Genomic DNA, 27,139 nt, shown 5'->3' with positions numbered 1-27,139 from the left:
GCGCAACTCTTGGATTCTTCCCGGAAGAGGAGGCACTGGTGGCTTCGCACGCCCTGCTCCTTCTCCTCTGGAGGGCCTTCTCCAGAGGGAACGCAAAATGGCTGCAACAACTGCAGTGGAGAACCTGAGAAGAACCTGGTTCTCTGGGGAAAACCTGGAAGTGGCATCACTGCCCGGGGCATGGGGCAGCGATGTTATGACATCACTGCTCCGGGCACCATGGCAGTTGTGACATCACTGCTTCAGGCACCATGGGTAAGATCCTTTAACAGAAGAACTAATGACACAGGCCTACAAAATAGAGGGTCAGAAAAGTTTCCCCCCAAACTTTATGGTGGTTTGATAAGAATTTGGGGTGCCGATTCCAAAAATGGCATCCATTTTGCCCTTTCACATCTAGTTTTGGAGATATAGTATAGCCTCATTAGTGAATGGTTCTAGCAGCTTCCTCATGAGGAAGCTGTTTGAACCATTCAGTAAAGAGGCCATACTATTATCTCCAAAACTAGACAAGATAGGGCAAAACAGATGCCATTTTTGGAATCAGCACCCCAAATACACCCAGGAATTGGTGTAACATTTAAGGAAGCAAAATGTGTGTTGGCCTGTGTTACTTGACCTATTGTTTTTGCATCTACCATGTGCTCTCAGGCTAGTTTCAAGCCAGGTTTTCCTGTAAGATAAAGACTTGTCTATTAAGTTAACTTATTTTAAATCTGGAATTATTGAAAGCTCGGCCCCTGATTTCCACACTCCAGACTTTAGCCAAGGAGGTAGAGAGGGACTACTACATCTTGCAATGGTCTTTCCAGTAGTAAAGTGAAATATAAACATTCAGGTAATGTAGGGAAATATTAACTTGGAAACAATTTTTTAAAATTTATTTGACCTCAACTGTATGTGTCCTTTTTCTTGTATGTGTTAAATAAGAAACAGAGCAGCTTGGGTAAAATAAACTGCATGTTCTAATCTCAGAGGATGAATTCTACGAGGTTTATCTCACCCCACGTTAATTCTTTTGTATTTTTGGTCAAGCAAGTTACTAAGAAAATGTGCAATAATTCTTGGGGTTGGTTTGGCTGCACTGTAACTATTAGATCTCCAAACTGAAGCAGCTATTTATATTTACTAAAATCCACAGCTTGATAATCCACTAGGTGGTAGAGGAACTGCTGATTAGTAGTAATTTTTACAGTGTTTTAGACCCAGTGGTAAATAATGAGCAGAATAATAAAAAAGGGCAGGAGTTCTGGTCTAGAGGGTAGAGCCTCTGTTAGACCGAAGATAACATTGGAAGGTCGCCAGTTTGAGTCCACTGACAGCTCCCTGAAAGGCAAGACCTTGAAGCAGCTGACAAGCTGAGCTGAGTTATTCCATCTGCTCTTTGGTGTGAGCGAAGAAGCGTCTTGGCTGCCCTGCATGTGAGAGATGAAGGAGCTGCTTGTCAGCCTGCGTGGGAGGCACCTGGAGGCCAGAAGTGCAATCAGACCAGGAAGATCCATCTGAAATGTTGTGTGGTTCTTGAAAGAGAGAACCTCAATGTTTGTAAAAATCCCCTTGAGGGATTTAGAAATGCCTGCCTATCCGATGACCAGAAAGGCGGTATATAAATACTGAGTTATTATTAAAAACCAGTGGAATAATGAGACCGGGCTGGCCCATCCATTAGGTAAGATCATGTGAGTTGCATCCGTGGCAGATTGGGTGGGGGGAAGAGAGCAATGGATTCAGGGTGCCTCTCACTCCACTGCAGCCACTACCTCTTCCAGGCTGCAATGGATGCAACCTGCACTGATCCACTTTCTACCAGCTTATAAGCAAGCAGAAGGTGGATCACTCGCCTCCTTATCTTGTTCCTGCAGGATTTACAGGGACTGTGTGAATGACAGAGCTCCTTCATTTGTACCATCCCTTTAAATAAACATGGAAGTCCTGCGTTTCTGCAATTAAAGAAACTGTGTAAGGAGTGCAATAAGTGGCTCATTTTTTTAATTGTGCAGCGGAAACAGACTTGAGGTGGCATCAGGCAGCATTCTGAGTCATTCTGCCACTGAACAAGACCCAACTGGTAGAGTTTTCCAGAGACCCTTGGAAGATGCTGGGAAAGGAGAGCAGTAAAATTCACCAGAGGATTCCAGCAGCAACACAGCTTGCGAGTCCCATACAATAGTACCCATGACAGCTTTAGATCAGGTTGGCATGCATCTTTCCTTCTATTGCCAGGTGCAGAGGTGAATATGAGGACATGTCTTAGCAATAAGGGAAGCTTCTGTAGAAGCTTTGAAAGGAATCAACACTCACAAGGAGGGTGTAGATTTTTGTTTGAAGTTTTAAAGGTGTAAAGAGTACATTCTATGCTGCAATCTCCATCTCCCATTGCTACAAAAGCCATAGGTTTCCATTTCAGGGGCTAAAAACATATTTATTTATTGACCTTAAATTCGTGTTCAGGTTTGCTTTCTGAATCCGCTTGTTAGGGCATTTTAAAGCAGCAATCAACATGCTAGCCATGCAATGGTGAGTCCAGCAAGGGATACGCAGGACAGTCAGGGAGGCACATTTTGTCCCAGGCACCGTGCCTGGTATTTTTGGCAACAATGAAGCAGTTAATACCCTTTTTCAAAGACCTCCACAAGTCCTCATTGCATGAAATTGCCCAGCTGTCAGACCTTCAGACTTTCCTTCATCCTCACAGCAGTTCCTCCCCGTCTCAAGAAGGGAGATCCGGAAACGGTGCATTCCAGAAGAGGAAAGGGAGAAAACACTCAGCTGTGCGGCTCTTCATTACATTATGACACAACATATTTTTCTCCTCACTGATTGCAGCAGGATTTGGAAACAGCCCACTGACACAACCCCAGAGACGTTTTCTTTTTCTCCAAAATCTAATCTTCATCCCAACAAGTCAGTCTCTGTCTATCACCCAGTGCTGAGAAAGTCACAGAAAACATAAGTCTATCAGGAAATGGAGGTACGTCTATGATGAAAGCCAGCGCTGGCCTGTATTTGACGTAGCAGAAGGAACAAACATGGCTGTGTGTATGCCAAACTTCTGCAGGAGTGGGGAATGCAGAATGCAAAATGTGACACTGGCCTCTAAATTCATTTCAGGAAGGATTTTAGGCCATGGTATTGGGTACGTGCGTGTAATTTTTTTGACTGCACCAATTCTTCAACTTAAATACTCCCCCACTGCTATTAACTGCAGAGGGGAAAACTTAACCAGTTCCCCTATGTTTTCACTTCCATGGCTAATAACAGCTCTGGGGCAATGTTTTGGATTGGGACTGTGATGTGGTGGATTAGACATAAGGTGCCATGCATTTTGTTGGCATATGCGAATAAACAATATCATCCTCCTTTCACCTCAGCCCCAACATAAACCGAAGCCCTACAAAGCTGCTTTTTGATAAGGAAAAAGAGGTTACATCTAGGTTGGCCCCCAGGTTTCATTTGTTAAAAAGCAAATTTCTAGCCCTGATGGTTGAAAAGCCATGCTGGAAAACAATGTCTCCTGAAATCTCAGAAGCCATAAGGTAGCTGAATAAGATTTCTAGTGGTTGAGGAACTAAGCCTAGGTGCTCCTTGTCCCTTCCTACTCTAGCAAAACCAAAATAAAATATGAAGAATAAAATAACCACAGAATAAATTGTGCAAATTAAGGCCCAGAACAAACATGCAAAAACCCATATGGAAATCAACATTTCCCATGGATGTAGCACATGTTGGGATGCAGAATCCATGTGGGTTTCCTTATCCATTAGTTATCTATGAATTTTTCCCCCACAGAGTAAGCCAAGAACCCTTTAAACTTCTCAATTCATGGGTTCAGATTCCTTCACGTGTTTTGAGACCTCATCAGACATTGCTCCAAATGTTCAAACCTCTGCATCCAGAAGGATTAGAAATGTGTTTTCAAACTAGAAAGAAAGATATTCTTAGGCTGCTGAATTCTGTGCTCAGTGGCACTTTGTGCACTTATGTGATGTGATCTTACAATTGTGGTTTATTATATTATATTATATTATATTATGTATAGTATTTAATATATTTAGGCTCTTTTTCTATTTAAAATATACAAAGAGGCTTCCAGTAAAAACAATAATAATTAAAAATACAGAACAATAAAATTAGGCATAGCAAATTAAAACAGTACCAAAAACAGCACTCAGAATAATAGCTTCTAAAACTCTGGAAGAATAAAAAGGTCTTTGTCTGGCACATGAAAGCCAATAATGTTGGCATCAGGTCATCTGCCCTGGGAATTGTTTTCCATAGGTGGGGTGTCACAATTGAGAAGGCCCTCTCCCCAATCACCACCTGCTTCACTTCCAAAAGTTGTGATCTAGAAGGGAAGGGGGCTCTGAAGATTACCTTAGTCTACTGGAGGGAATATGCGGGTACCCATCCTTCAGGTACCCAGGTCCTAAGTCATGTAGAGCTCCAAGGCACTTTGAATTGTGTTCAGAAATGGACCAGAAGTCAGTGCAGCTGTTTAAGCACCGGCAAAATACATTCCTGCTGGTGATCAGCTTCAACTAAGTGCAGTTTCTGCCGTGTTCAGCAGAAACAATGGATTGCAGTGGTCAATCCTAGTGGGTATCAGAGCAGGCGTAACTTGCAAGAATGATCAGCAATGGAGTATGGCATGTCACTGAATGATGAACTGTATATAAAACTATGCACCACTGTGATTTTTGTATGCTTTAGTTATATCCAGGTTGGGAAACTTTCAGAGAGAAAATATTGGTGGACTCTGGTGAAGCTAGGAATAGAATTTGTTTGTTACTCTTACAGAAAATCCTTACTATCCATGCTGTAACATATGTTATCCCTTTCCCTGTCATTAAAGCAAAACACAGGGAAGAGCAGAAAGTTACACCTCCAGAGCAAAACTGCAAAACTTACCCATGAATAGCATGGATGGTGTGAGGTTCATAATGGTATCTTCCTTCCTGGTGACGCATGTCAATTGGCAAAGGAGTGTGGAAGGCTGGAAAAATATGCTGTGGAACTGTGGAGAAGAAAAGAAGAAAAGGAACTTCAAAAAACTATCTTCATTTTTTTAAAAAAGCAACGCATTTCAAAGACAACTAAAGCTCCATGCATTTCAGAGCAAGTGCGGAGCCATGCAAGGGGGTCTTCATGATATCAGCGCTATCGTACAGCAGAGAAGTGGAATGAATAAATAATCAAAGTCATTTGGAGAAATCCTACATCTTCAACATAAAAGATCTCCAACAGTGTTTTTGACAAAGACAAGCAACTAAGCGCTCTTTGAACTCTGGGAGATTATAGGAAACACCAAGGAATGCTAGCTCACAACACAAATCAGACTCGACAGAGCTTTGCGGGACCTAGACCAGCATCAATTTCACCGCCAGGAACGGCAGCAGAAGCACCTTTCCCTAAGGTGTGCGTATTCACTCACACACAGAGCGCGAAGCTTGGAAATATTTACCCAAGGGTGGAAAAGCAAGCAGAGAATAACTGTGAACTCTATATATTAAGGACTGGCTGGAAAGGATCAGTGGCTGCGGTTCTGAGAAAAGAGACCAAATGGCCTCACTTGTCATCATTTGTGGTCCCATTTTTATTCAGTTGAGAACCTTGTTTCGTCTTACATAAAGTGGTCTCCAAAGATACAGAACACCTACATGAATTTATGGAAAAAGGCAGACTTTAATATTTATTACTGATCACAAAAGCTAACAGTGCGAAAATGTGGAGAGTTGTCAAACAAAGGCAAAATTGACAAGGTTATTCTTCCTCACTGAACAAAATAAACTACAATCACTTGTTCAGCTGTTAGATAATAATAGTGCCTGATAATCAGCATGATAAAGAGATACAGGGTCCAATCCTATCCAATTGTCCAGTGCTGCTGCAACCATGCCAATGGGGCATGCACTGCATCCTGTGGTGAGGAGGCAGTCACAGAGGCTTCCTCAAGGTAAGGAAACAACCTTGGCTGCGCTGCAGCTGCACCAGTGCTGGAAAGCTGGATAACATTGGGCCCTTAGAGCCCAATCCTAACTCCCACCCCACTGGTGCAGCCACACCAACAGAGCACATGCTGCATGCTGTGGGGAGGGGGCAGTCATGAAGGCCTCCTCAAGGTAAGTGAACTTTTCTTCCCTTCCCTTGGAGTAAGCCTCTGTTTCCTCAATAGGTCTCCTCAGATCTACTGTTATTTTCCTGGCATAAGTCAAAGGAGAATAAAGGACAAGGTAAGGAAAGATGGTGTCGGGCTCTAGGCCACAAAGGCGCACTTGGTCCCCAAGAGGTAGCACAGGACACCGCTAAGTTCAGCCCTGGTATGTACAATCCAGCTGCAAAGGCCCCATCACCCAGGAAAGGTGGGGAAAGGGGGCTGCATCACCCAGTTCCCTTTCCCCTAAGGTCATAGGGTCTCTAACCCCTATATCTCCTGGCTCAGGGGCTGACTAGCTTCCACTCCAGTCAGCAGTCTAGCCAACACTGACCCTTATACTTGGCTGGGCTGGGTTTTATGTGGGAGGTCAGCCCCTCAGGTCCTGCCCCTTCCTCCTCAGGGATGTCATAAGGCCTGCCCCTGGAGTCCCATCCCTTCCTATCTAACCATGCCTTGTTCAGATCCAGCCCTTCCACTGGCTGCTCCTGTGATTGGGGCTGTGGGTGTGGTTGCCACCCTGGAAAGGGGTCAATCCTGGTGGGTTGTGTCCCAGGCGTTAGTCACCTGGGGGACAACGGGGGATCTGAGGCTTTTGGGGTGACTGCCAGAGGCCCTCCTGTCTGGTACTCCACCCGTCTGCTCTCTCCAGCTCTGGCCCCCCCACCCATTGCTGGGTCCTTGGGAGACCCTGGCCTGCAGCAACCTGGCTGCTCACAGGTGGGCCGGCAAGGGTGCCAAGGTGTGATCTGCCACAGCAGCCATTGGCCGCCCAGGCAAGTGCAGTGTTAGGAGAGGATGTAGCTGCGACCCACTCTGCCCCTACTCCATCATGGCCATTGCTGCTGCCCAATGGGGGGGCTCCTGCTGCTTGCCCCCCTTCTCCAACCCAGGCAATCCGGGGGACCCCAGACAGAGGGAAAGGGAGAGGATCCTGCTGCAAGTCACTGTTGCCAGGATCGGTCCCTCCCGCTCCTGTTCCACTTCTTGCCCTCCTCCTTGTTGCCCAGGTACTTCCCTGTTCTTCCCCCTCCCCAACCCATTCCTCCCATTGTCTGCCCTCCACGCCAGCTTTCCTGCACTCCTGCAGGTAGCCAATAGCAGCTGTTGGCCACTAACACTGCTGCCATTTGCGGAATCGGCTCCAAAATGGTTGTCAATAGTGCACTGTGTGCACCATCATACAATCACTTACTAGAACGGAACTGTCATAAGGCAGCGGTTAGAATTGGGCTGTCAGGAGATGGCAAAGCAGTTATTGCAAAGCTAACTTAAACTTGTGAGGGATCATGGATATTTTTAGATCTCACAGAATTTTTCAACAGATAAAATGAAAAAATAGCAGCCTCTCAGGAATATAAAAATTGAACCTTTTTATTAGTGCTTTAAAAGACTTCCATGAATTAAACCTAAAGGATTTTTTTTGTTTTGTGAATGCACAGAGTTTCTGGACAGTTTGTAGTGACAACAAGCAGCCCAATCCTGAAGGGCTGCTGCCAGATCCTGCGCACCCCAGGCTACTGCAGGAGGCGCCTCGGGAGAAGGGGACTTTTGTCCCCTTTCCCAGGTAAGGTAAGCAGCCCCGCAATGGGAGTACTCACTTTACCTTTCGTGTAGGGCGTGGAGCCCTCTGTGAGCGCCTTGGATCCTGTGAAGCAGAGCTCTGCGGACCCGCCTCCCTCCCCCGGCATGCCTCCCCCCACCCTCTCTCCGCCCCCACCAGCCTCCCCCCTCCCTGGAACGCCTCCTCCCTGCCCCCATCCCCACCCCTGTTTACCAGTCCAGGAGAGAGCCGAGCCGCGGAAGCTGGGCAACCGCCCCACACTAGCCCAGCACCAGCTGGCACTGGCCAAGCACGGGTGGGAACCCGGCAGTGAGGCTAGTAAACGTGCCTTATGACACGAGCACAGGATTGGGCTCTCACTTAGTAATTGGCCACGAGAACAGTGTATATAAGTGTTAAACTATTGCACTCCGAGTCCTTCTAATTTATGCTGATGAATGGAAAAAATGACTTCCAGAGTTTACTTCCAGAAATTACTTCCAGAATACATGTGGACTAGATGGGGGTGATGCAAAAGCCATGGACTATAACTATATTTGTAAATTGGCAAGGCACTATTATTTTCACTTCACAGCAGCCCCTAGATGAAATTAATTCCATGATTTAGCTCATGTTCATTTTAATCTTAATTTAAAAATATATAGTCAATTTATGAATTTGAAAAACTGTTGGTTCTAGGAAAGAACATCTTCCAAAGTCCTTCCACAGGCTAGGACTGAGTTGATGTAAGTGAGCAAATGTTCAAGGACAATTTCAACAGAGCTGTATCATAAGAGTGTTGCTGAATCAAGTCAAAGGCTTATCTAGTCCAGCATCCCATTTGCTACAGTGGCCAACTCTAACATGTCTTTGGGAAGCTCCGAAGGCAAATAGCCCTCTAGTGTTTCTGCTTCCTAGCAATAGCTTTCAGAGATGTACTGCTTCTGACCGAGGCTGGAGACAGCATATATCCACCATAACTAGTAGCCACCGATAGACATATTCTCCATGTATGTGTGCAATCCCAGTTTAAGGCCATTCAAGCTAGCAGCCAACACCACATCTTATAGTAACAAATTACAAAGATTGATTCTACACTGTGTGAAGTACTTCTTTTTCAAACACTTTCCTTGTGAGGCAGCAGTTGCCATGGCTTCATCAAGAGGAAACTGCTTGAATCAGCATATAAAGTGGCTAATCCGTATCCCCAAAACTAGATCCAATCAGGCAAAACCGATGCCATTTTTCAGATCAGTACCCCAAGTATACACAAGAATGGGTCTAAGTTTTACAACAACAAAATATGTGTAGGCTTGTGTTATAAAGCCTTGATTTCATTAACACCCTTCTCATCTACATCAGTGGCACTTCCAGTCCTGTAAGTGTGGATAATGTTAGTGTGGATAATGTTAAGTACGAATGCAACTGGGATGATGCATCCTTTACTCTTGTTGGGTTTCCAATTCCTGGGCTACAGAAGGATGCAGGCAAAAGCATATACATTTGGGCAGCATTCTTTCTCCTGCCAGATTATGCAGACCTTGGATTACGCAGAAAATATGTTTTTAAATCAAATAATCTACCACATGACTCAAACAAGCCCTCAGGGCTACTAGGGATTGCAAAAATCTAGTAAGAAAGCAAAACCCCAGCATGTCTTCAGTGCCACATTTTACTATCTAGAAAAATGTGGCAGGGAGAAAGATTGTAACACTACATCGGCTGCCCGCAAATAGAATCAGATCTTATCTTGCAAGGACATCTGTTGCTTTAAAAGCTGTGTGCTTGTTACCCATAATTCTGACTGCTGCAGCTTTCTTCACTTGTGTGCTCATAGCTGCCGCTTCCTTCATTTCCTTTGCCTATCCTGTTAGAGGCTTTGAGGCTCCAAGATTCACCAAACGTAGGAAGAGGGCAGTAAGGAGGGTTAAGAAGGGCTGTAGTTATGAACTTGGTGACAGGAAAACGGTAACTTCCAGGATTGTAAGCAGCAGCACAATTTTTTCAATGCTCCCTTGAGTCTAGGTCTGAGAATCTTACATGGAGGGTGATCTCACACACTAAGGGCGCAATCCTAAGTGCTTTTTCAGTGATTTCCAGCACTGACATAAGGGCAATGCAGCTCTGAGGTAAGGGAAAAAACATTTCCTTACTTTGAGGAGGCCTCCATGAGTGACACTCAACGGCAGGATGCAGCACATGTCCCACTGGCACCACTATGCCAGTGCTGGAAAGCACTGACGTAAGGATTTAGGATTGTGCCCTAATTGTCTGGGAGCAACACTGCCATCCTAATCTTTGCATCTACCAAGTGCGCCCCCCCCAGAGATGCTGCCACCCCCTGTGTGTGGCCAGCAAGCCCCGTGTAGAGTCTCCAGGCATCCAAGGAGCACATTTCTACCCAACCACTTGCTAACCCCCGAACTAGTGCTGCCACCAGATGGTGATTCCCATACCCTGCAATTACTTATGCCTCTCTCAAGGCAGGCTTCCTGCTTCCTAGGGCAACAGGGACACTAGCGAGGAGGGTTTTGGGCTGGAAAGGCATATGCCCATAAGGTTGGTCCCAGTAGAAAGAGTTCAGTCAGTGCTAGTGATGAGGAAGTAGCAGCAGGATCAAGGCTGAGGGTTCTGGCTCTACAGCCATGGCAGGAGACAGTAGCTTGAGGAAGCTATGCTGGGAAGTGGGAGGCTTAGAACCCGTTCTCCTCTCCAGAGCGAACTGAGGCAACAGGATCCTTCTCAGGTGATGGCACGATTGGGCCACCCAGGTGATGACTGGCTGGGCCAAGGCTTTCTGAGAGGGCCAGAGTAGGCATCAGCAGTGGGTCTCTGGGGGCTGGGCCCTTGGCAGATCTCCAAGGATGTCTTGTGCTGATGCTAACCCTGCCTATCTGATTTCCATTATGTGAAGATTTTCCTTACTGGAATGCTGGCTCAAGATATTTTTAGAAAGTTATGCCCAAATGGAACGTTTCTTAAACTCCTGGTAAGTGAGATACATTTGAGTATGAAAAGTTTTACTTTTTGAGTGTGCAATAAGCATCGCCTGTCCTTGGAAAAGCCTCCCTGCCCTGTGTTTCTGCGTGAGTGGGAAGGAAGCAAGCCTAGGTCTCTCCAAAGGTATGTGAGTCTGCTGCTCTTCTTCATCAACAGTGATCTGAATGATCTCTCACCATACCCAATGCACACAACATGGCAGACCTGTTCCCACCAGAGGGCAACTAAATGGAAGCAAGGGCAGGGCAATAAAACTGACTTCTCTGTGGATGGGTGCTTCTCTCATACTGTGGCGTGAGCTTTCTCTCTCTTGTGGCCTGCAACTCTCATGAGCATGCAATGTGCCAATTATTGCATTCGTAGCAATGACATGCATAATGCTCATAGAGGGTATCGTGAAGACAGATCATGTCCTTCATCTTTTATCTGTGATATCCTTGAACTCTACATAGGAAGGATATCTCTAGATCAGTGTTTCGCAAACTGTGGGTCGGGACCTACCAGTGGGTCATGAGCCAATTTTTGGTGGGTCACAAAAAGTTTTTTATACATTAAAAAAAAAACAAAAAACTTTGTAAGCACCCTTCTCCGGTTTGCAGAAGAAAATCGTTAGCTGGAATGCTAACCCATTGTATGAGGTCATACTCCCCCCAAAAGTCACATTTTCTGATTTTCTCTAGTAATTGGCATGCCATAGATCACATGTAAAACCTAGTTTCAACCTTTTGTCTGGCCTGGAAGTCCCTAACTGCACATCTTCCTCTCCAGTTCAGCCTTCTGGGTAATCTGGAATGACTGTAAAGGTTTGGGGGAACTCCATTTCTAGGGAGAGTCTAGAAAATGTCTACACACACACACACACGATACATAAGGTCTCTAGGAGCACAGAACCACTATTATTAATTATTAATAAATAAAATATTATCTCTTTCCAGATCTTTTTTGTCTAGTGGGTTGCGATAGATTATCATTTTAAAAAGTGGACCCCAGTGCTAAAATGTTTGGAAAGCACTGCTCTAGATGGTACTTGACTTGCAGTGAGCAGAGACTAAAAGCTCCCCATGAAAATCAATCTGCTGCCAAGGCTTCTGAAAAGAGTGTAGGCCTTTGGGGCAGAAAGGATTTGAGGCTCCATAGCAGACTTATTCTAAGACACAGGGGAATCCTGGCTGTGTGTTCCTGATCCTAATACATGGCAGCTTCTTTGCAGCCTGGTCAGTGTCAATACATAGTGGAGTAGCTGTTAAACCCCCACAAAAAGAAAAAAAAAATGAAGTCAATATGAAGTCCACCCAATCTCCACCCCACCCAGCCCCAGCCTGGCTTCTGCCTACCCATTAATCTCACTCTGCTGAAAGGGCCTGTGTAGTAGGAATCTTTTAAATAAAGATGCAGCCAGTGTCTACCTAAGCTGAAAACACAGCATGACCCTATTTGGTCTTAAGTATAAACAAAATCTCATTCACACTCCTGTTTTACAGCAGCTAAACCCATCAGTGCCAATCTCTGCCTTCTCGGTGCCAAGCAAACTACTGCTTAGCAGGGACCGGCTCCAGAACTGTTTTTTGTGCCAGGGCTTAACCTTGAAAGAATCGATCATAAAGAACAGGTGCAGAGGGCATTTTCCTTCCAATTATAATAAGCAGAGGAGTCATTGGTTGGGATACACAGTTATACACGCAAGGTCTTTGTCCCATGTTGGATGGCCAATTTGCTGAGTACTGCATATCCAACTTCTAACTGACATAACCAACTTCCAACATCACTGACTAGAGAAATTGGTACTGATTAACAAGCCCCATCTGCTGTATTCTTCAAGGCAGGTGCTGATGTGCCAGTAGGAAGATGAGGGTAATTGCTGGTTTACACATTACCCTGAAAGTAACAAGGCCACCTAGTGTACAGAGTGATGTAGCCAATCCTCACTCCCTGATGAGGAAACCTGTGACAGCTGTGTTTGCAAACCACTGTTTGTTGCATCCACACTATGCATTTTTGTGTGCAGTTTTAAAATCTTAAGTGTAAACAGAAGAACATAATATGTGTAAAGTCTGTGAATAGATGAACTAAATGGGAACTATATTGTTCAAATGTTTGGTTCTTTTAATTTAAAGAACCATGGCTAGTGTTCCAAGCTGGTTCACTTGAAATAAGTTTAGATTGCCTTTCACAACTATATTTATGATGATGGTGATGATTAGAGAACAACAGATAACACTTCCATTGTGGAGTTTTCTCAAATATTGGTCCTGAACCTCTGGAGGAGCAGTGGAATGAGGCCTGGTTTACACATGTGGGAAAATGAGGTGATAGAATGCTAAGGTAGACTGGAGTGCATCATTTCAGAGTGCAGGTAGGCCATTCTAGACTGGAAGACTCCACCGTACTTCTTTTTAAGCCATTTCTGCCTAATGTTGCATATAAGCAATAGGGACCAAATGTGTACACCTGTGGGCTGCGCAGAAATTGGTTAATCTTTTTGAAAGAAGAAAACCAGTACAAGAGGGGGGAAGCAACTGTCCCAGCCTGTCAGTTGTACAGTATTCTTTTTCTAGTTGCAGGAAGTTAATAACATAGAGGAGCAGTAAAAAGCGTGATTCCCCAACCTTGTCCATTTTATCACTTCATTTTGCTGTGTATGCAGAGCAGGGCTTAGAAGTCTGGTATTGCATGAGGGGTAATATGTTTGGACAGGAGCAAAAAGGTGCAGCATAAAGTTGGGTGCCCAAGAGTTCTGAACCACTGGAGGCAGAAGAATGAGGAAGGCTTGGCAGTGAAGGTTTGGAAACAGTTATATTTAAAAAAACAAAACACAAACACAGGATATAATAATTTTTTCTTTAAAATTTGGACATCTTATCAGACTGGGGAAAAGACTTTTCCTCATGTTGCTAGTTTCCTGGCCAGTTTATTAATACTTTCTGGATGAGGAAGATGCCAGTTTCATCACCTGAAACTTTCCAAACCCATATAAACATTTGCCTCAAACAAAGAAGGAATGGGAAAGTGCAGCAAGTCGATGTACTGCAAGTGAGAATGTCAGAATCTGGCATTTCGTGGGGATAGAAGCAATTGCAGGATTTCTCCAAGAGCAAACCATACGTTACAATATAAATATCTCTTTTGGTATAACGAGAAGAAAAGACACTTCTTATCCTTTATAGCATCTCTCTCTCTCTCTTCCTCCGAATGCTGCAATTCAACTCTGAGATAATAAAAAAGAGACTATAGCGGAAAGCTTTAAACAAATGTGAACTCTGTATCCAGACAGTGAATATACGTAATTCTCTCCCCACCTTTCAATACAGATGGTTGTATCAGGCAGTCATGAGTGATTCCCTTAACTGGTCCCCTACTATGTTGACTCATGAGAAGCCCTGCTGCCACTTCTTATTCATCAGTATTGGGTCTGGCACTGCCGGCATCAGGTTGCTGAAGGCCCTGGGGCAAAGTCCTGCCCTGCCCTGGCCATGGTACCATCCAATTGCTCCTTGATGATGCATTGGCTGCTAAACGCTGCAATGGGTATGGAGGGTTTAGAGGTTGGCCGGTTTAGATGGAAGCTTTCATAAATGCGGATGCTCAACCACTGCCCAGCCTGGCTGACCCCTAGCTCTATTTCTGGGCCCTGGCATGGAATCAGTGCCCATGATCATGCCAGGGGGGCCTACAGTAGCTGATGAGGCTTGATCAATTTTTTCCCCTCCTTTTTGGAGGGATGCAAGTTGACAAAAATTGAGAACTTAAGAGGTATAGTGACTTGACACTCTATATTCTTTCCTCAAGTGAAGAAAAGTATCTTTGATGTGCACAACAAATGATGTACTTCCTTTTAATACCACTTTTAAAAAACTACTTTTTTAGGTTGAGCAGAATCAATAGAAGAGACCAAATAGGAATGATTTAGGTCAGAGAACTCAATCAGTTTTACTGTAGCCCAACTCCTAACCCCTGTGATTGGTGGTATGGGTTCTATCTGATGTTCCCTGGAGTTCAGGAATGTACAAGTCAATCACAATCTGAGCCAGTGTACTGCCCCAGGTTACCAGTATGTGGAAGGAGGACTGTGCTGTGTATTTTTATGATGTCATCCAAATAATGATCTTGCTGTTTAAGAAAGCTGGATGACTGAATGAGCACAAGAAAAATATCTTGCCTGAAAGCACAACCTAAGTTAATGCACCATTAATAATGGACTGGGGTGAATTATCAGAGGAGATAATAGGGTAGGGGTCAGAGAAGGTTTGAGACAAAGAGTGGGAGGGGGAAACTAGGTCACAGCAACATGACAGAGCATATCCTATTGGTAGGCCTCTGGGATTCTCCACAGATGAAGTCACAATTACCACACAGAATACTAACATGCTGGGAAAGCCATCTGAAAGACCCCCATCCAACTAAGAAGTGAAATGAAGAGAAGAAAAAAGGCACAGCAGAAAGCCAAACTTACAGTAGCTCTGACTTAACCTGTGATCAAAATTCCATTAGGGGGCTTACTTTTAATAGTGTTTAGAGTAACTTGACTTACTTGAAGTCATTTACAAAATATGCTCAGTGCAGAATGTACACACTTACTCCAAACAAGGTAATTATGCGGTTTGCTAATTATACTTTGTCTTCACATTTTAAAGCCAGCAATAAATGTGTAATTTAAGCCATTTTAAAAAGTCTTGTTCAAATGTTACTGTGCTGCTTAGTCGGAGAAATTCCTCCCTCTTCCCCCCCCCCCAACTCCATCAGTGGCAGACACTTTAAGCAAAACAAAAGAGTCTATAGGAACATACAAAACAATGAGAGATGTGTTTCAGTTTACTACAGATCATTTATGTTGTAATCGCACATGGTGATTGCTGTTGCTAAAACAACTGTTTACCTTATAATGTGACTGAATTCTCCCATTTGGAAAGTTGTATTGCCCCCTATTGTGTTACTTTGGCCATAGCTGTTACCAAGGGTTGTGCCAAGTCATAGCCCAAGTAATATGTATCTGATTCCAAGCTATATTGTCTGTCATGTAAGTAGTCATGTAAGTATCAATGAAAGTCACATTGATACATGAACAGCAGAGTTCTTGCAGCACATTCTTGCTACAAATGGCTACATATGGAGTGGTTACCAAGTGGAAACTTACCATACTCGGCACATAACTACTTGGTTAACAGGTCACCTATTATCCTGCCAAATGGTGATCCTGCTAATTTTTTCCCCCCTTTTATCAGGGAAATGATCAGGCAGGAATAAGATCCTCTTCACCTCTTGGTAAGATAATGCTGTACATTACTAAGGGTGCAATCTAAGGGTGCAATCTAAGGGTGCATTACTAAGGGGCAGTGCAGCTCTGAGGTAAGGGAACAAACATTCCCTTACTTTGAGGAGGTCTCAGTGAGTGACACTGAACTGCAGGATGCAGCACATGCCCCATTGGCACCGCTATGCCAGTGCTGGAAAGCACTGATATAAGGGGTTAGGATTGCACACTAAGTGGCTTCATGCACGCTTGTGCATGAAAATGGTAATCTGAATTCACCCAAAGATGAATGCGGATGGGGATCCAACATACTGGATACTGTAGACATCTCTTGAACACCAAGTGTGTAGTGTCCTCAGATCTCATGGCTGGAAAGGTGAGGTTTTGACATTGGTTCTGCTGCACCTGTTTCTACTCCTACTGTTGCTCTTGGTGCCATCTTATATGGAGACATCAAAAAGACAAAGGGGGTTAAGGTACCCACAAGATGCATGAGGGGAAGAAGAGACACTAGGAGACCACTTAGAGCTGACACTAGGAGACCACTTAGAGCAGAAATTAGTGACACTGAGTAAATACAGATAAGGATTTGCCAAGTGGTAACTTCTCGAAATGTGCTTGTAACATCTTGGTGAATAAATGGCCACCTCTATTGTTGTGCCAAGTGGGGAGAGGAATTTTACCACACTTCCATACATAAAGAAGAAAACTAAAACATTCTCCTTGCCATTGGCAGGATGGTACAGACAATGGGCTTACCAAGCAGCTACACGCACAGAGTGATACATTATGACAAATGGTAGAATGTGGTCACCCACTGAGACAGCAGAAAGAATGGCTGCAACAGCAAGGGGGAGAAGGCAAGAGGCTGCCTTCATTTTCCTGTTAAGTCATTGAGAGGTCTGGTCAAGTTACGCTTTGTCAGTAATAATTCTCCATACGCAAACTAGTAGCAACCTTTGCACACCGGTTGAAAATTGCTGCCTAAACTGATATGAAACACTGTGGGCTACATCTGCTACATGCAGGAGCAACGCTGGGTCTAGGAGTTCATTCAGTCATGAACCTAACCCTTAAAGGGTTGTAGAGCCCCATCTAGAATGGGCATCTTCTCATTCACCTGGGCAACTGAATCACCCATAACTGATCTTTTGTCTAGATTAATTTTCAGTTTTTTCATCCTCTTCCAGTTCATTGCTGATTTCAAGCACTTGGGTTAGCAACTACATTTGATGGAACTCAGAGATAGGATTAAGTGCTGTTTGCATACTGATGGCACACACTCCAGATTCCTGGACAACTTCACCCAGCACTATCATGGAAATATTAAATAGCATGGGAGACAACACTGATCCTTGTGAAGCAGGGTCAAATTCCTGAAGGAAGGAGCAATAGTCTTCCAACACCACTTGCTGAAAACTCTGTAGGAGCAAAATTACTACAATGCAGAGAGCCCAATGTCAATCTGTGAAGACAGTTGAGAAGAATACCAGGTCCATCATATTGAAAGTTCAGACATAAGTACATGTTTTAAGGTACATGTACATGTGTGCGCCATCCATACTTGTGCTCCAACTGCTGAAGCTGCAACTGGAAATTGTGGCAGAGGCCTGTGATGATGCATGCAGCCTGGAATGTACGATCAAACTGTAAAAACATTGTATGAAATTGTATAAGCAATTAACTTTTATTCCATAGGAGGTCAAAAAGAGACAGTCTAACCAGCAACTGCTCTGCACTGGTAGCCAATACCAGCTGCTTCTGATGAAGACGCAGGAAATACCAGCGAGAATAATGACAGAACAATGTGCTCATTAAACTGTTTCCTAACATCCCCTAGGTGGTTAGAGGTCAGCTATATACCCTAATTCAGATCCATTTATTGTAAATTGAACTGTTATTACTCTCTTAAAATGTGGGTCTTTTCTTTCAAACTCTGGGGTTTTATTCCCCAGCTGTGTCATTGACTCACTGTGAAAACAGCGGCAACACTGGGGTCATAAAAACTTCACTGGAGGTGTTGTGAAAATTAGCTCAGTCCTATAAGCTTCACTGCTTGACCACCTTTTGGTAGGAGATTGTGTGGAAAGACAGAATGTTTTTCTTCTACCAGAGCTTCTGGGTACTTCTAGGTTCAACAAAAGAACAACAATTATGAAAGAGTATAACAGCCCACCTCCATGCTGACACACTGGTGTTGGGGCTTCTTTGGAGAAGGCTGACACACAGCCTTGGTCATTTGTCACTTAGGACTGGGCCCATAGGACTGGGTCCTAAATGTGCCCCAGAATATGGTTCTGTCCCAGTTAGCCTAATAAATTAGAATGCTATGGTGTGAATTACTCTTCTGATAGTTTCTTGAAGCAGGATAGCAGAAGAAGCCTAGCAACATAAGTACCTACTCTTATTATTGTATAATATTATCAGTATGCATGAAGCTTAACACAGTGACAAACAAAATATGGATTCTGCCCCAAAGAGCTAACAATCTACCATTAGACCAGTGGTTCTCACACTTTTTACACCAGGACCCCCTTTTTTTGAATGACAATCTGTCGGAATCTACCGGAAAAGATGTCATGGCCGGAGGTGACATCATCGAGCAGGAAAATGTTTAATACCCCATATGACAAAATAAAATCAAGTAAGTAAGTAAATTAAAAGTTTACATAAGTATGTTTAAACCCTCCTAAGCAGTTGCTGATCTGTTTAAAAAAATTCCCTAAACATTCCAAAAATTGAAATCCTATCTACACTTACCCAGGAGTAAGTCCCATTGACTATCATTGTTAAAAGCATACACAGTTATGTGTATCATTAGAAACTGCATTAGACAAAAGAGAGGGGAGGGAAATGGAGGTGAGGTGAACAGGTTAAGGATATGTGTTTTCTTGAATTACTTGTTCTTAGGCTTTGTTGCAGTGAATTAGAACTGGGGATTGTGTCAAAGTCTTCATGAAAAGGTGGATTTTGGAACCACTTCTAACTGAAGGTTGTCCATAGGGTGCTGTGACCCCAGCACAGGCTCTGCTGCATCCAGCGAATGGCCAGAGACCATGTGGGGGTGGAGAGGTAAGTAAACCTTACTCTGATCACACAAGGGCCCCAATGGGGTCTATTCAGACTTGCACCAGCTCTTTAGCTTGCGCAGGTCTGAGCAGAAGCAAGGGGATGGACCTGGCGGGGCCCTGATTCAAGTCTCACGTCTTTTTCAGAGTCTTCCACATGCATGACTCATGAGTCACCGAGTCACTCCAAATTATGCATTTTCACGACCCGAGTCCGAGAAACTGACTCAAGTTCCCAACCCTGGACTATGCAAAGGTGTCACTATATTGCAACTCTGCAATGTTCTCTCTCTTTAGCAGGGGACAAAGCAGGGAGCAGAATACCTTCTCTTGCCCTACCCTTTGCAAGATCCTAGAATTCATTCTCCACTCACTTGCTGTAGGGTAGAAAGCAAATCTTACTTATTCCAGCTGGTGTGAGGGGAGTTTGAGTGATAGGCCTGGGGGAGAGTGGCTGCTGCATCCTGTTTGTGATCAGGAGCTACTAAGAGACTGGTACGCATAATGCTCCAGGTTATGACCTGGCAACCTCATGCCAGAGCATCGTAAGTTTGCCATTTGTTATAGTACTGGGGCTACACTATGAAGGAACTGCAACTCCTGAGGAGCAGAAAACTCAACCCAAAGGGTTTTGCATTAGCAACTCATTAAATCCCCAAGTCCAGAGCTGCGAAGTGTTAAGAGGCCTGGAAACCACTTCATTCCCAGACTGCTATCGCCAAGACGTATGTCTGAGCACTCCTCCAGTCTGAAAGTTATTCAGGAACAATAAGGCCACAAGTCTTGACTGCAACACCATCCTTGCGAGGCTCTGCTCCTTTGCTTCTTCCCAAGAGGAAGTGCTTAATAAGAATAATAATATCCTGAAAGGGTAACCCAGGCAGTGTAATTAAAAAAGCTTTTCTTGTCTCACTTTGAAGGAGGGGAGGGGGCAAAATTAAGGGGGGGATTAAAATCAGACAGGAAATTCCACTAGAACAAGTTGGCCTGTGTCCTAATAATACAGGCCTTTGCCAATTCCTCCAGAAAGCAACTGAGGAGGGAGGGAGGCAAGCAGGCAGGCAGGGAGAAAAGGCCCTCTAGACTGGCTCAGATCTGAAAACATATTGTGGGCTTGACTGCTGTGGTATTTCTAAAGGGGAGAAAGAGGAGTCAGAATCAAATAAAAGGAAGTTTGCTTTGCTGGGAAGCCACTGTTATATAATGTCGCCTTTGTACGAAGGGCTTGCTTGCTGCAGTTTGGTGGAGAAAGCTAGTGTACAAGCCTATTGAACTTAAAAGAGCCAGATGGATCCTAGGGTTCATTCTTCTAACAGCTGCTTTAAAATAATGGGAAAGAAGTTCCAACTGGCCAGCAAAACTCCTGGAGTGGAATAAGGTGGAAAAGAGAGGAAGAAAGGGAAACCAGGTGCTTCTCAAAAACATGCGACTGTCTTGGTGAGGCTTCAAGAGGGGACTGGATCATGACAGGCCGGGGTCAAATCATTTATTTAGTTGATGAAATAAAAGCATTGAAGAAAGGAGGCTGCTTTTCTCAAAAGAAAAAAAAAAACTTTTTCCTTCTTTTTAAGAGAGTTTGAAAAATCACTTCATATAGATTTGCTACAGCTCCTTATTACATAAACAGCATTTTGGACCCACAGTGGGATTAGCTACAGAGTGGTAGATTTGCTACAGTCCACTATCGGACAAGTGGCAAGGCATTACCAAACACCTGACAGGCTGCAGTCCTGTCATGGGTATGGTTAAAGGATAGTTGGAAAGCCAGCTATGGGTTTCCCTCCAAAATCCTCAAGTCTGCAAAAAGATGGGGAGGGCAATTTGGTTTTGAATTTCCCTCCCAAAAGCCTAACTGAAAAAGGAAAGAGTTAATCAATCCTAAAGAATAGATAAGGGCCAGCTCCCAGGCATTCTGTGTAGGAAGTCAGACAAGAGCTCAATTATAGAGCAGCAATTACTGAGCTGTAGCACTGCTGCATCACATTGTTGAACTGAGAGACACATTGCTGCCAAAACTGTCCTTGTAGCTAAAACCAGTTTTGCTTGTAGTTTTGTTCCTGCCTGAGGTTCTGGTGCAGTGCCAGGTGACTGGAAGGTGAACTGGACTCAGGGATTGAGAACCTGGAAGGGAAGTGTCCCAAACTCCCTCAAGGCCTCACAGAGAGCAGAGCCCTGGTAAGCTGGGGCCTGGTGGCGGCAGAATGACGATGACGACCAGATAGTTTGAAGTCAGCATCTTTGGGTCTACCGTGAGACTACCATAAGTCCAGGAAGGCTTATGTTATAATAAATTGGTTCATCCATAAGATGCTACAGGACTTTTTGCTGTCTTTACTGCAACAGACCAAAACAGCCACCACTCTAGAAGATACCAGTTATGTACATCATCTTATGTTTGCACACTTAAAGTAGCCCTTAGGGGTTCTCAGTTAGTCTGCAGAATTATTTTCGACAGAAAACATTTCTGTATGGTGACTTGCCCCTGGAGTTTTCTATTGGTTTCTTGTTTTTGTGAAGACATATTTATCATGTCAGATTCATCTTCCTGGGTGTGTTCAAGTACTGAACTAGTGAATGACTTTCTGGAGTCACAGAAAGTCTGCCACAATCTTACAGCATCCATATACTTAGAACTGCACATCTCACACTGCTAGTTCACCAAAGAGCCAAGAATGGTGCCATTCTCTGAAGTATCTTTCTGAATCTGAAGTCTTTCCTGAATCTGGGGAGCCTGCAATGCATTGTCATGATTCCACTTCTAATAATATCATTCCATATGATAAAAGATATGGCCTGTCACTGCTAAGTATTAGCCAAACTCTAGGGCTGACAGGAGTCCAGGGGAATTCAGTTTTTCCACCATTAAGTGATATTTAAAGCCATCATCTCAATCTCTATACTTGTGAATACTTTTGCAGGAATGGATTTCATACAGGCCCTGCCACAAAGTCATACAGTAGGTGGAAATTCAAGTGGAAGCACCGGGAGTGACTCTGAGGTCTCAGAAGCACACTATTATTATTATTATTATTATTATTATTATTAGTAGTAGTAGTAGTAGTAGTAGTAGTAGTAGTAGTAGTAGTAGTGACAGTGACGTCCATGTACATTATATTGTACAAAGAATGAGAGGACAAGCTCCTATCTTAATGGGCTTACAGTTAAGATATTGGTACAAAGGTAAAATGAGGAAGTGGGGAATGGAATCTGGGCTAAGCAAGGGAAGGATATTCAGTTATTTCAATTACATGTACTTGACTTACAGCCTAACCTTAACTAACTTTCCATGCTGTAATACAGCAGCGCCAAAACTTTCCAGCACAGGTGGAGCCACAATGTAGCCCCAAGGTAAGGGAACAAATGTTTCCTTACCCTGAGGAGGCCTCTATGACTGCCTCCCCACTACAGAATGCAGTGCGTGGCCCATTGGCACAGCTGCACCGGCACTGGAAAATGGGATAGGATGGGGCCCTGAATCTCTGGCAGATGTTTCTAGATCTGAGGTGCCACTGAAAAGAAATGTGGTCAGTGAAGTCAAAAGGATCAAGAATTTACTTGGCAAAGGCACACAGGTTTTACACCCAAGTGCTTTTCATGGTAGAAGCTGCATTCCTGGAATCTATTTGCAAAATGGGCTGCATGTATGGATCACAGCAATAGTTGAATCTAGCCTACATCCTGCAGTGGGCCTCTTCAGACGGGTTAAGCCACAATCCCCTTCTTATGCTTGCTCTGGTGCGAGTAACATTGAAATCAATGACCTGCTTATAAAGGATTTAGCATGAGTTTTACAGTGGAGGAGCACAGGCCGCCAAGGAATACATTCTTGCAGAGATGCCCTAGAGCCAAGCATAACTTCATGAATAGAGGAGTGTAGAAATCTCACTCATTACCATGACTGGCTCACCCACTTTGAGGGCACAATTTCAAAACATTCCCATTTTTGCCAGTTACAGCCATTTGTCAGTGCAATCTGGCAGGGACATTTTCAGCACATCTTTGCAGGGCTGCTGGTAGGAAAAACAGAGGAAAATAATAATTTGGCTGTTTCATAGGCAAAATGCATAGACTGCAGCCTAGTGAATGAGATTCACGGGGCTTGCTATTAGAGACATTCCCTGAGAACACCAGAGAAGACCTAAAGAAGTTCTCTACCATGGTGTTGGTGCCTAGATGCCCTCTCACCAGGCAAAAGATCCAGACATCTCCTCAGTTTACACTGGAGCTCTGGGATTTGAAGTTTTCAGGGAGATGGCTGGAGTTCAGATGGAGGCAGACTTAGCCACAGCTTAGAGCTCTCTGTAAAGTCCACGTTGTTGTGGCAGTGAGGGTGGCAAAGGGACACTTTTACCCCACCATCACTGCATCACTGTGAAATGTTGGCCAGAGGAGCTTTTGTGAGGAGAAAAACTGCTGTTGCACTTGCCCAAGCTAGAGGCGGAAGCTTCCTGGGAGGCCTGCTGCACCTCTTTACAAAACATTTGCTGACTACAGTTGCTTGTATTTTGTCTGGCATGGGCTCCACTGGCTTGACTGATGTGTCCAAAGCATCTTCTCATCTCATTCTGATGCTCTGCAGCCAAACTACACAAGTGCACAAGTGTGTGCTCAGGAGGTGTGATTCCAAAAGAAAGTGCCCCATCCTTAAAACAACAATGGGGGGCAGCAAATCCTGTCAGAACCTCCCTCTAGTACACCATGGATGAAGCTGCGTCAATCCGTTTCCATACCCTCTCACTGCACAAGGAAGGGGAGTGGGAAGGAAAGCAGATCACCACTGCCCATGCCTAAAAAACTGCTTCTCTAGTCCCTCACCTTGCTCCTTCGGTGTGTGGTCCCTTTAAATGGACTGTGTGACTTTTTCTTTTCTCTTCTGTGCTTCAGACTCATACTACTCCATGCTGTAAATTTCACCTTCAAAGATTGCCAAAACACATATAGACTTGATCCAACGCATATGTTCTAGGCACATCCTAAACTAGAAGAAGGGCTGGGAGCTTACAGTTGGGGCCTAGGAATTCTGGGAACTGAATTGGGTGACCTACTGCTGGGGGATAGTAGTTCTGGTCTGAAGGTGTAAGTTTCACTTTCCCACATTTGAACTGAACTAATACATGTTGGTGCTTGTGCAGAAGACCTGAGCTGCATGTCCATTACGGCTTTAATCCACTTTCAGTGCACTTCTATTCCCCCAAAACATACCAAGGCGACTGTAGTTTGTTACGAAATATGAGAGCTGTTAGAGCTGCCCTTAACAAACTACAGTCTCCAGAATTCGTTGAGCTAACGCAGGGATGTCCAAACTTTTTGGCAGGAGGGCCACATCATCTTTCTGACACTGTGTCAGGGGCCAGGGAAAAAAAGAATTAATTTACATTTTAAATTTGAATAAATTTACGTAAATGAATATATTAGAGATAGAACTTACATGAATGAATGAAGGTCCTGAAATAGCTCAAGGCCTACAAAAGGTCTTGCACAAAGCATGGGTGGCCTTTCCTTTGCTGCCACTGCTGCATCACAGACGTGAAACAGCAAGCAGTGGAGGGAGTTCTTGTCCCACAGCTCACACGAGAGGTAGAACAGTCGCCCTCACGCTCAGAACAGTTGCATTGCGCCAGCACAGGCTCCAGCAAATCTCCAGTGGGCTCTTTGGAGATTGAGGGCTTTCTGTGGGCCGGACTGGGAGTCCCCGAGGGCCACAAATGGTCCGCAGGTCAGTGTTTGGGTACCCCTGAGCTAACGGAAGTACATTCAAAATGGATTAAAGCTGTATTGGAAACACAGCCCTGGATAGGCTGAGATTGAGGAACTCACATTTATTTTGCTTAAAAAAATGTTTTGTACTCTATAGTTCATTTTGTCATGCCCTGGGTCCCCTAGAAGCCAGGGTCCTAGGAATTTTGCTTCCTCTGGGCCTCTCCCCCCCCCCCCGGGGCCTGGCTATGTGTTCTAAAACAAAAATCCAAATTCAAGATAAACCAGAATTTTGTAAGTAAAAAACATCATGTAAAGTAGGCAACATTCTATATGTCTGCTTATTCTGTCCAATTCACTTCCGCAAGTTGGTTGTCTAATTCACTTCCGCAAGAACATGGATCCTGAGAAGCAGAATCTTACTCCTAACTATGCAAAGCTCTTACACTCCTTACAATCTTTTCAGAATTCCACTAGGCATTTGCAACACGTTCGTAAACTTACAGTTTTGTAGCCAGAATGGTAAAGGGATTCTTTTTTGTTTGTTAAAGAAAGCTTGGTTCTGAATTCCAAGATACCATATATTATACTCTGCAAAGAGAGACAGAGAGAGAGAGAGAGACAGAGAGAGAGACAGAGAGGCTTTTCTCCCTCTTTTGTAGTGCTAGAATTTGAGGTCATCCAATAAATTGGTTTGGTGATGCTCTCTGGCTTACATTGCTTTAAAAGGGAAGTAGACAAATTTATGGAGAGAAGGTCTATCATTAGTTATGAAGGCTAGATGGACCTTCTAGATTCAGAAGAAGTATGCTTGGGAGTAATAGCCAGAGATGATCATTGTCTACATCAGGGGTGCTCACACTTTTTTGGCTCGAGAGCTACTTTGAAACCCAGCAAGGCCCGGAGATCTACCAGAGTTTTTTTTACAATGTTCGCGCCATCGTAACATATAACATTTATGTGTACAATGTATGTTGGTGTACCTTGAGCCCCACTGAGTATAACAGGACTTACTCCTGAGTAGACATGCCTAGGATTAGGCTGTGAGGCTGCAATCCTAGCCACACTTACCTGGGAGTAAGCCCCATTGAGTACAATGGGCCTTACTCCTGGCGTTTCCTCCCAGAGGCACCTGAAAGGGGGGGGGTCGGCACTCTGCGATCTACTCATTTTGCCTCGCGATCTACTGGTAGATCGCGATCCACCTATTGAGCACCCCTGGTCTACATGTCCTGTTTATGGGCTTCCGAGAAGCACCTACTTTACTACTGTGGGAGGCAAGATATCGGCCTAGATGGACTTTTACTCTCCTCCAAGGGAACTTTTCTTATGTTATTACAGTTCTCAGGTGCAATTATAGACATGTGGAATACATTGAGTCTTGTGCTGATTCTGTAGCAGATGCCAAGCCCCAAGACTGTCCAGGGGTGAGCCCTGTTGTAGAAAAATAATATAAAACCTGATGCCACTGAATACTACAACATAGTTAGCTCTTTTCAATCAGTAAATCACTTCAATTGTAAACCAGAGTTGAAATAATCTGAACTCAACCAAAATAAAAATGTATTTGCTCCCTGTTTTTAAAAACAAGTCCACCTACTTTAGTTCCTTCAGATCTATAAAGACATTTCATTTGTGACCACGAGTATGGGGTCATACTCATTACCATTCACGAAGTCTGTGTCAATGGCACACCTTCAAGTAAGGTAGAATTTCAAGACTGCTCTCCGTGTTTTCCACTAAAGAAAATATAAAAGACATTTCTTCTGTAGGAGAAAGTATGAAGACCTATGTCTATAGCAGAAACTTTGATTGAAGTTTATTTTGGTATCTTTACTAGGTTTGAGCTATACTATGGTAAAGCAAACTTATTTGCTGTGGCTTGGCATGGAGATGTTAAAAGCCCCAGCACTACTTTTGAAACCAAATGTGTTAAGGAATCTTGAGAAAAGATATTCATAACTCATGCTCATGATAGCATGATCAATGGAAGAAAGATTTGTGCTGAATCACTAATAAGTGCTTGGGTTCATAACAGTTCCATGCACAGGGTACTCAGCTTTTGTTGTATAAAATTGCAATCTTCCGCTTCAAACTACGTTCACTAAAATGGTCTCACGCTGTGTACTGATGGCTGCACATGGCCATTTTCACCACATATCTGCATCTGATACGTGTAACAATTCTTATTCCTACCCGGGAAGATGCAGACATCTTTGTGACCAAGTGATTACAGGGACATTAAGGGCCCAATCCTATGGGCATCTAGTGCTGAGCTTCAGCGCTGATGATAGGTGTTGCAAACATGCTGTAAGGTAGATTTTCCAGAAAGCACACACAAAGGACATGAGACCCACAGCCCTGATATTATCTGTCCTTTTCCTGGCACTTGGGATTCAGAGCCTCTCAATACAACAATTTCAGATACTATA

The 27,139-nt window shown here is 44.1% G+C and overlaps 1 protein-coding gene across 1 annotated transcript in view; it reads right to left on the bottom strand.

Moving 5' to 3' along the window:
• The window catches only part of GLI2 (GLI family zinc finger 2), a 252,068-nt gene that overhangs the window by 71,987 nt on the left and 152,942 nt on the right, over window positions 1-27,139 (bottom strand). The window contains exon 3 of the mRNA XM_066632346.1: window positions 4,909-5,014. Coding sequence (XP_066488443.1) covers window positions 4,909-5,014 — 106 coding nt within the window. The remainder of the gene's footprint in view (window positions 1-4,908; window positions 5,015-27,139) is intronic.

Source organism: Tiliqua scincoides, chromosome 1, assembly GCF_035046505.1.
Source record: "Tiliqua scincoides isolate rTilSci1 chromosome 1, rTilSci1.hap2, whole genome shotgun sequence".
Lineage (NCBI taxonomy): Eukaryota > Metazoa > Chordata > Lepidosauria > Squamata > Scincidae > Tiliqua > Tiliqua scincoides.
Note: the sequence above shows the minus strand (reverse complement) of the source record. Positions and strands in the feature narration are given on the sequence as shown.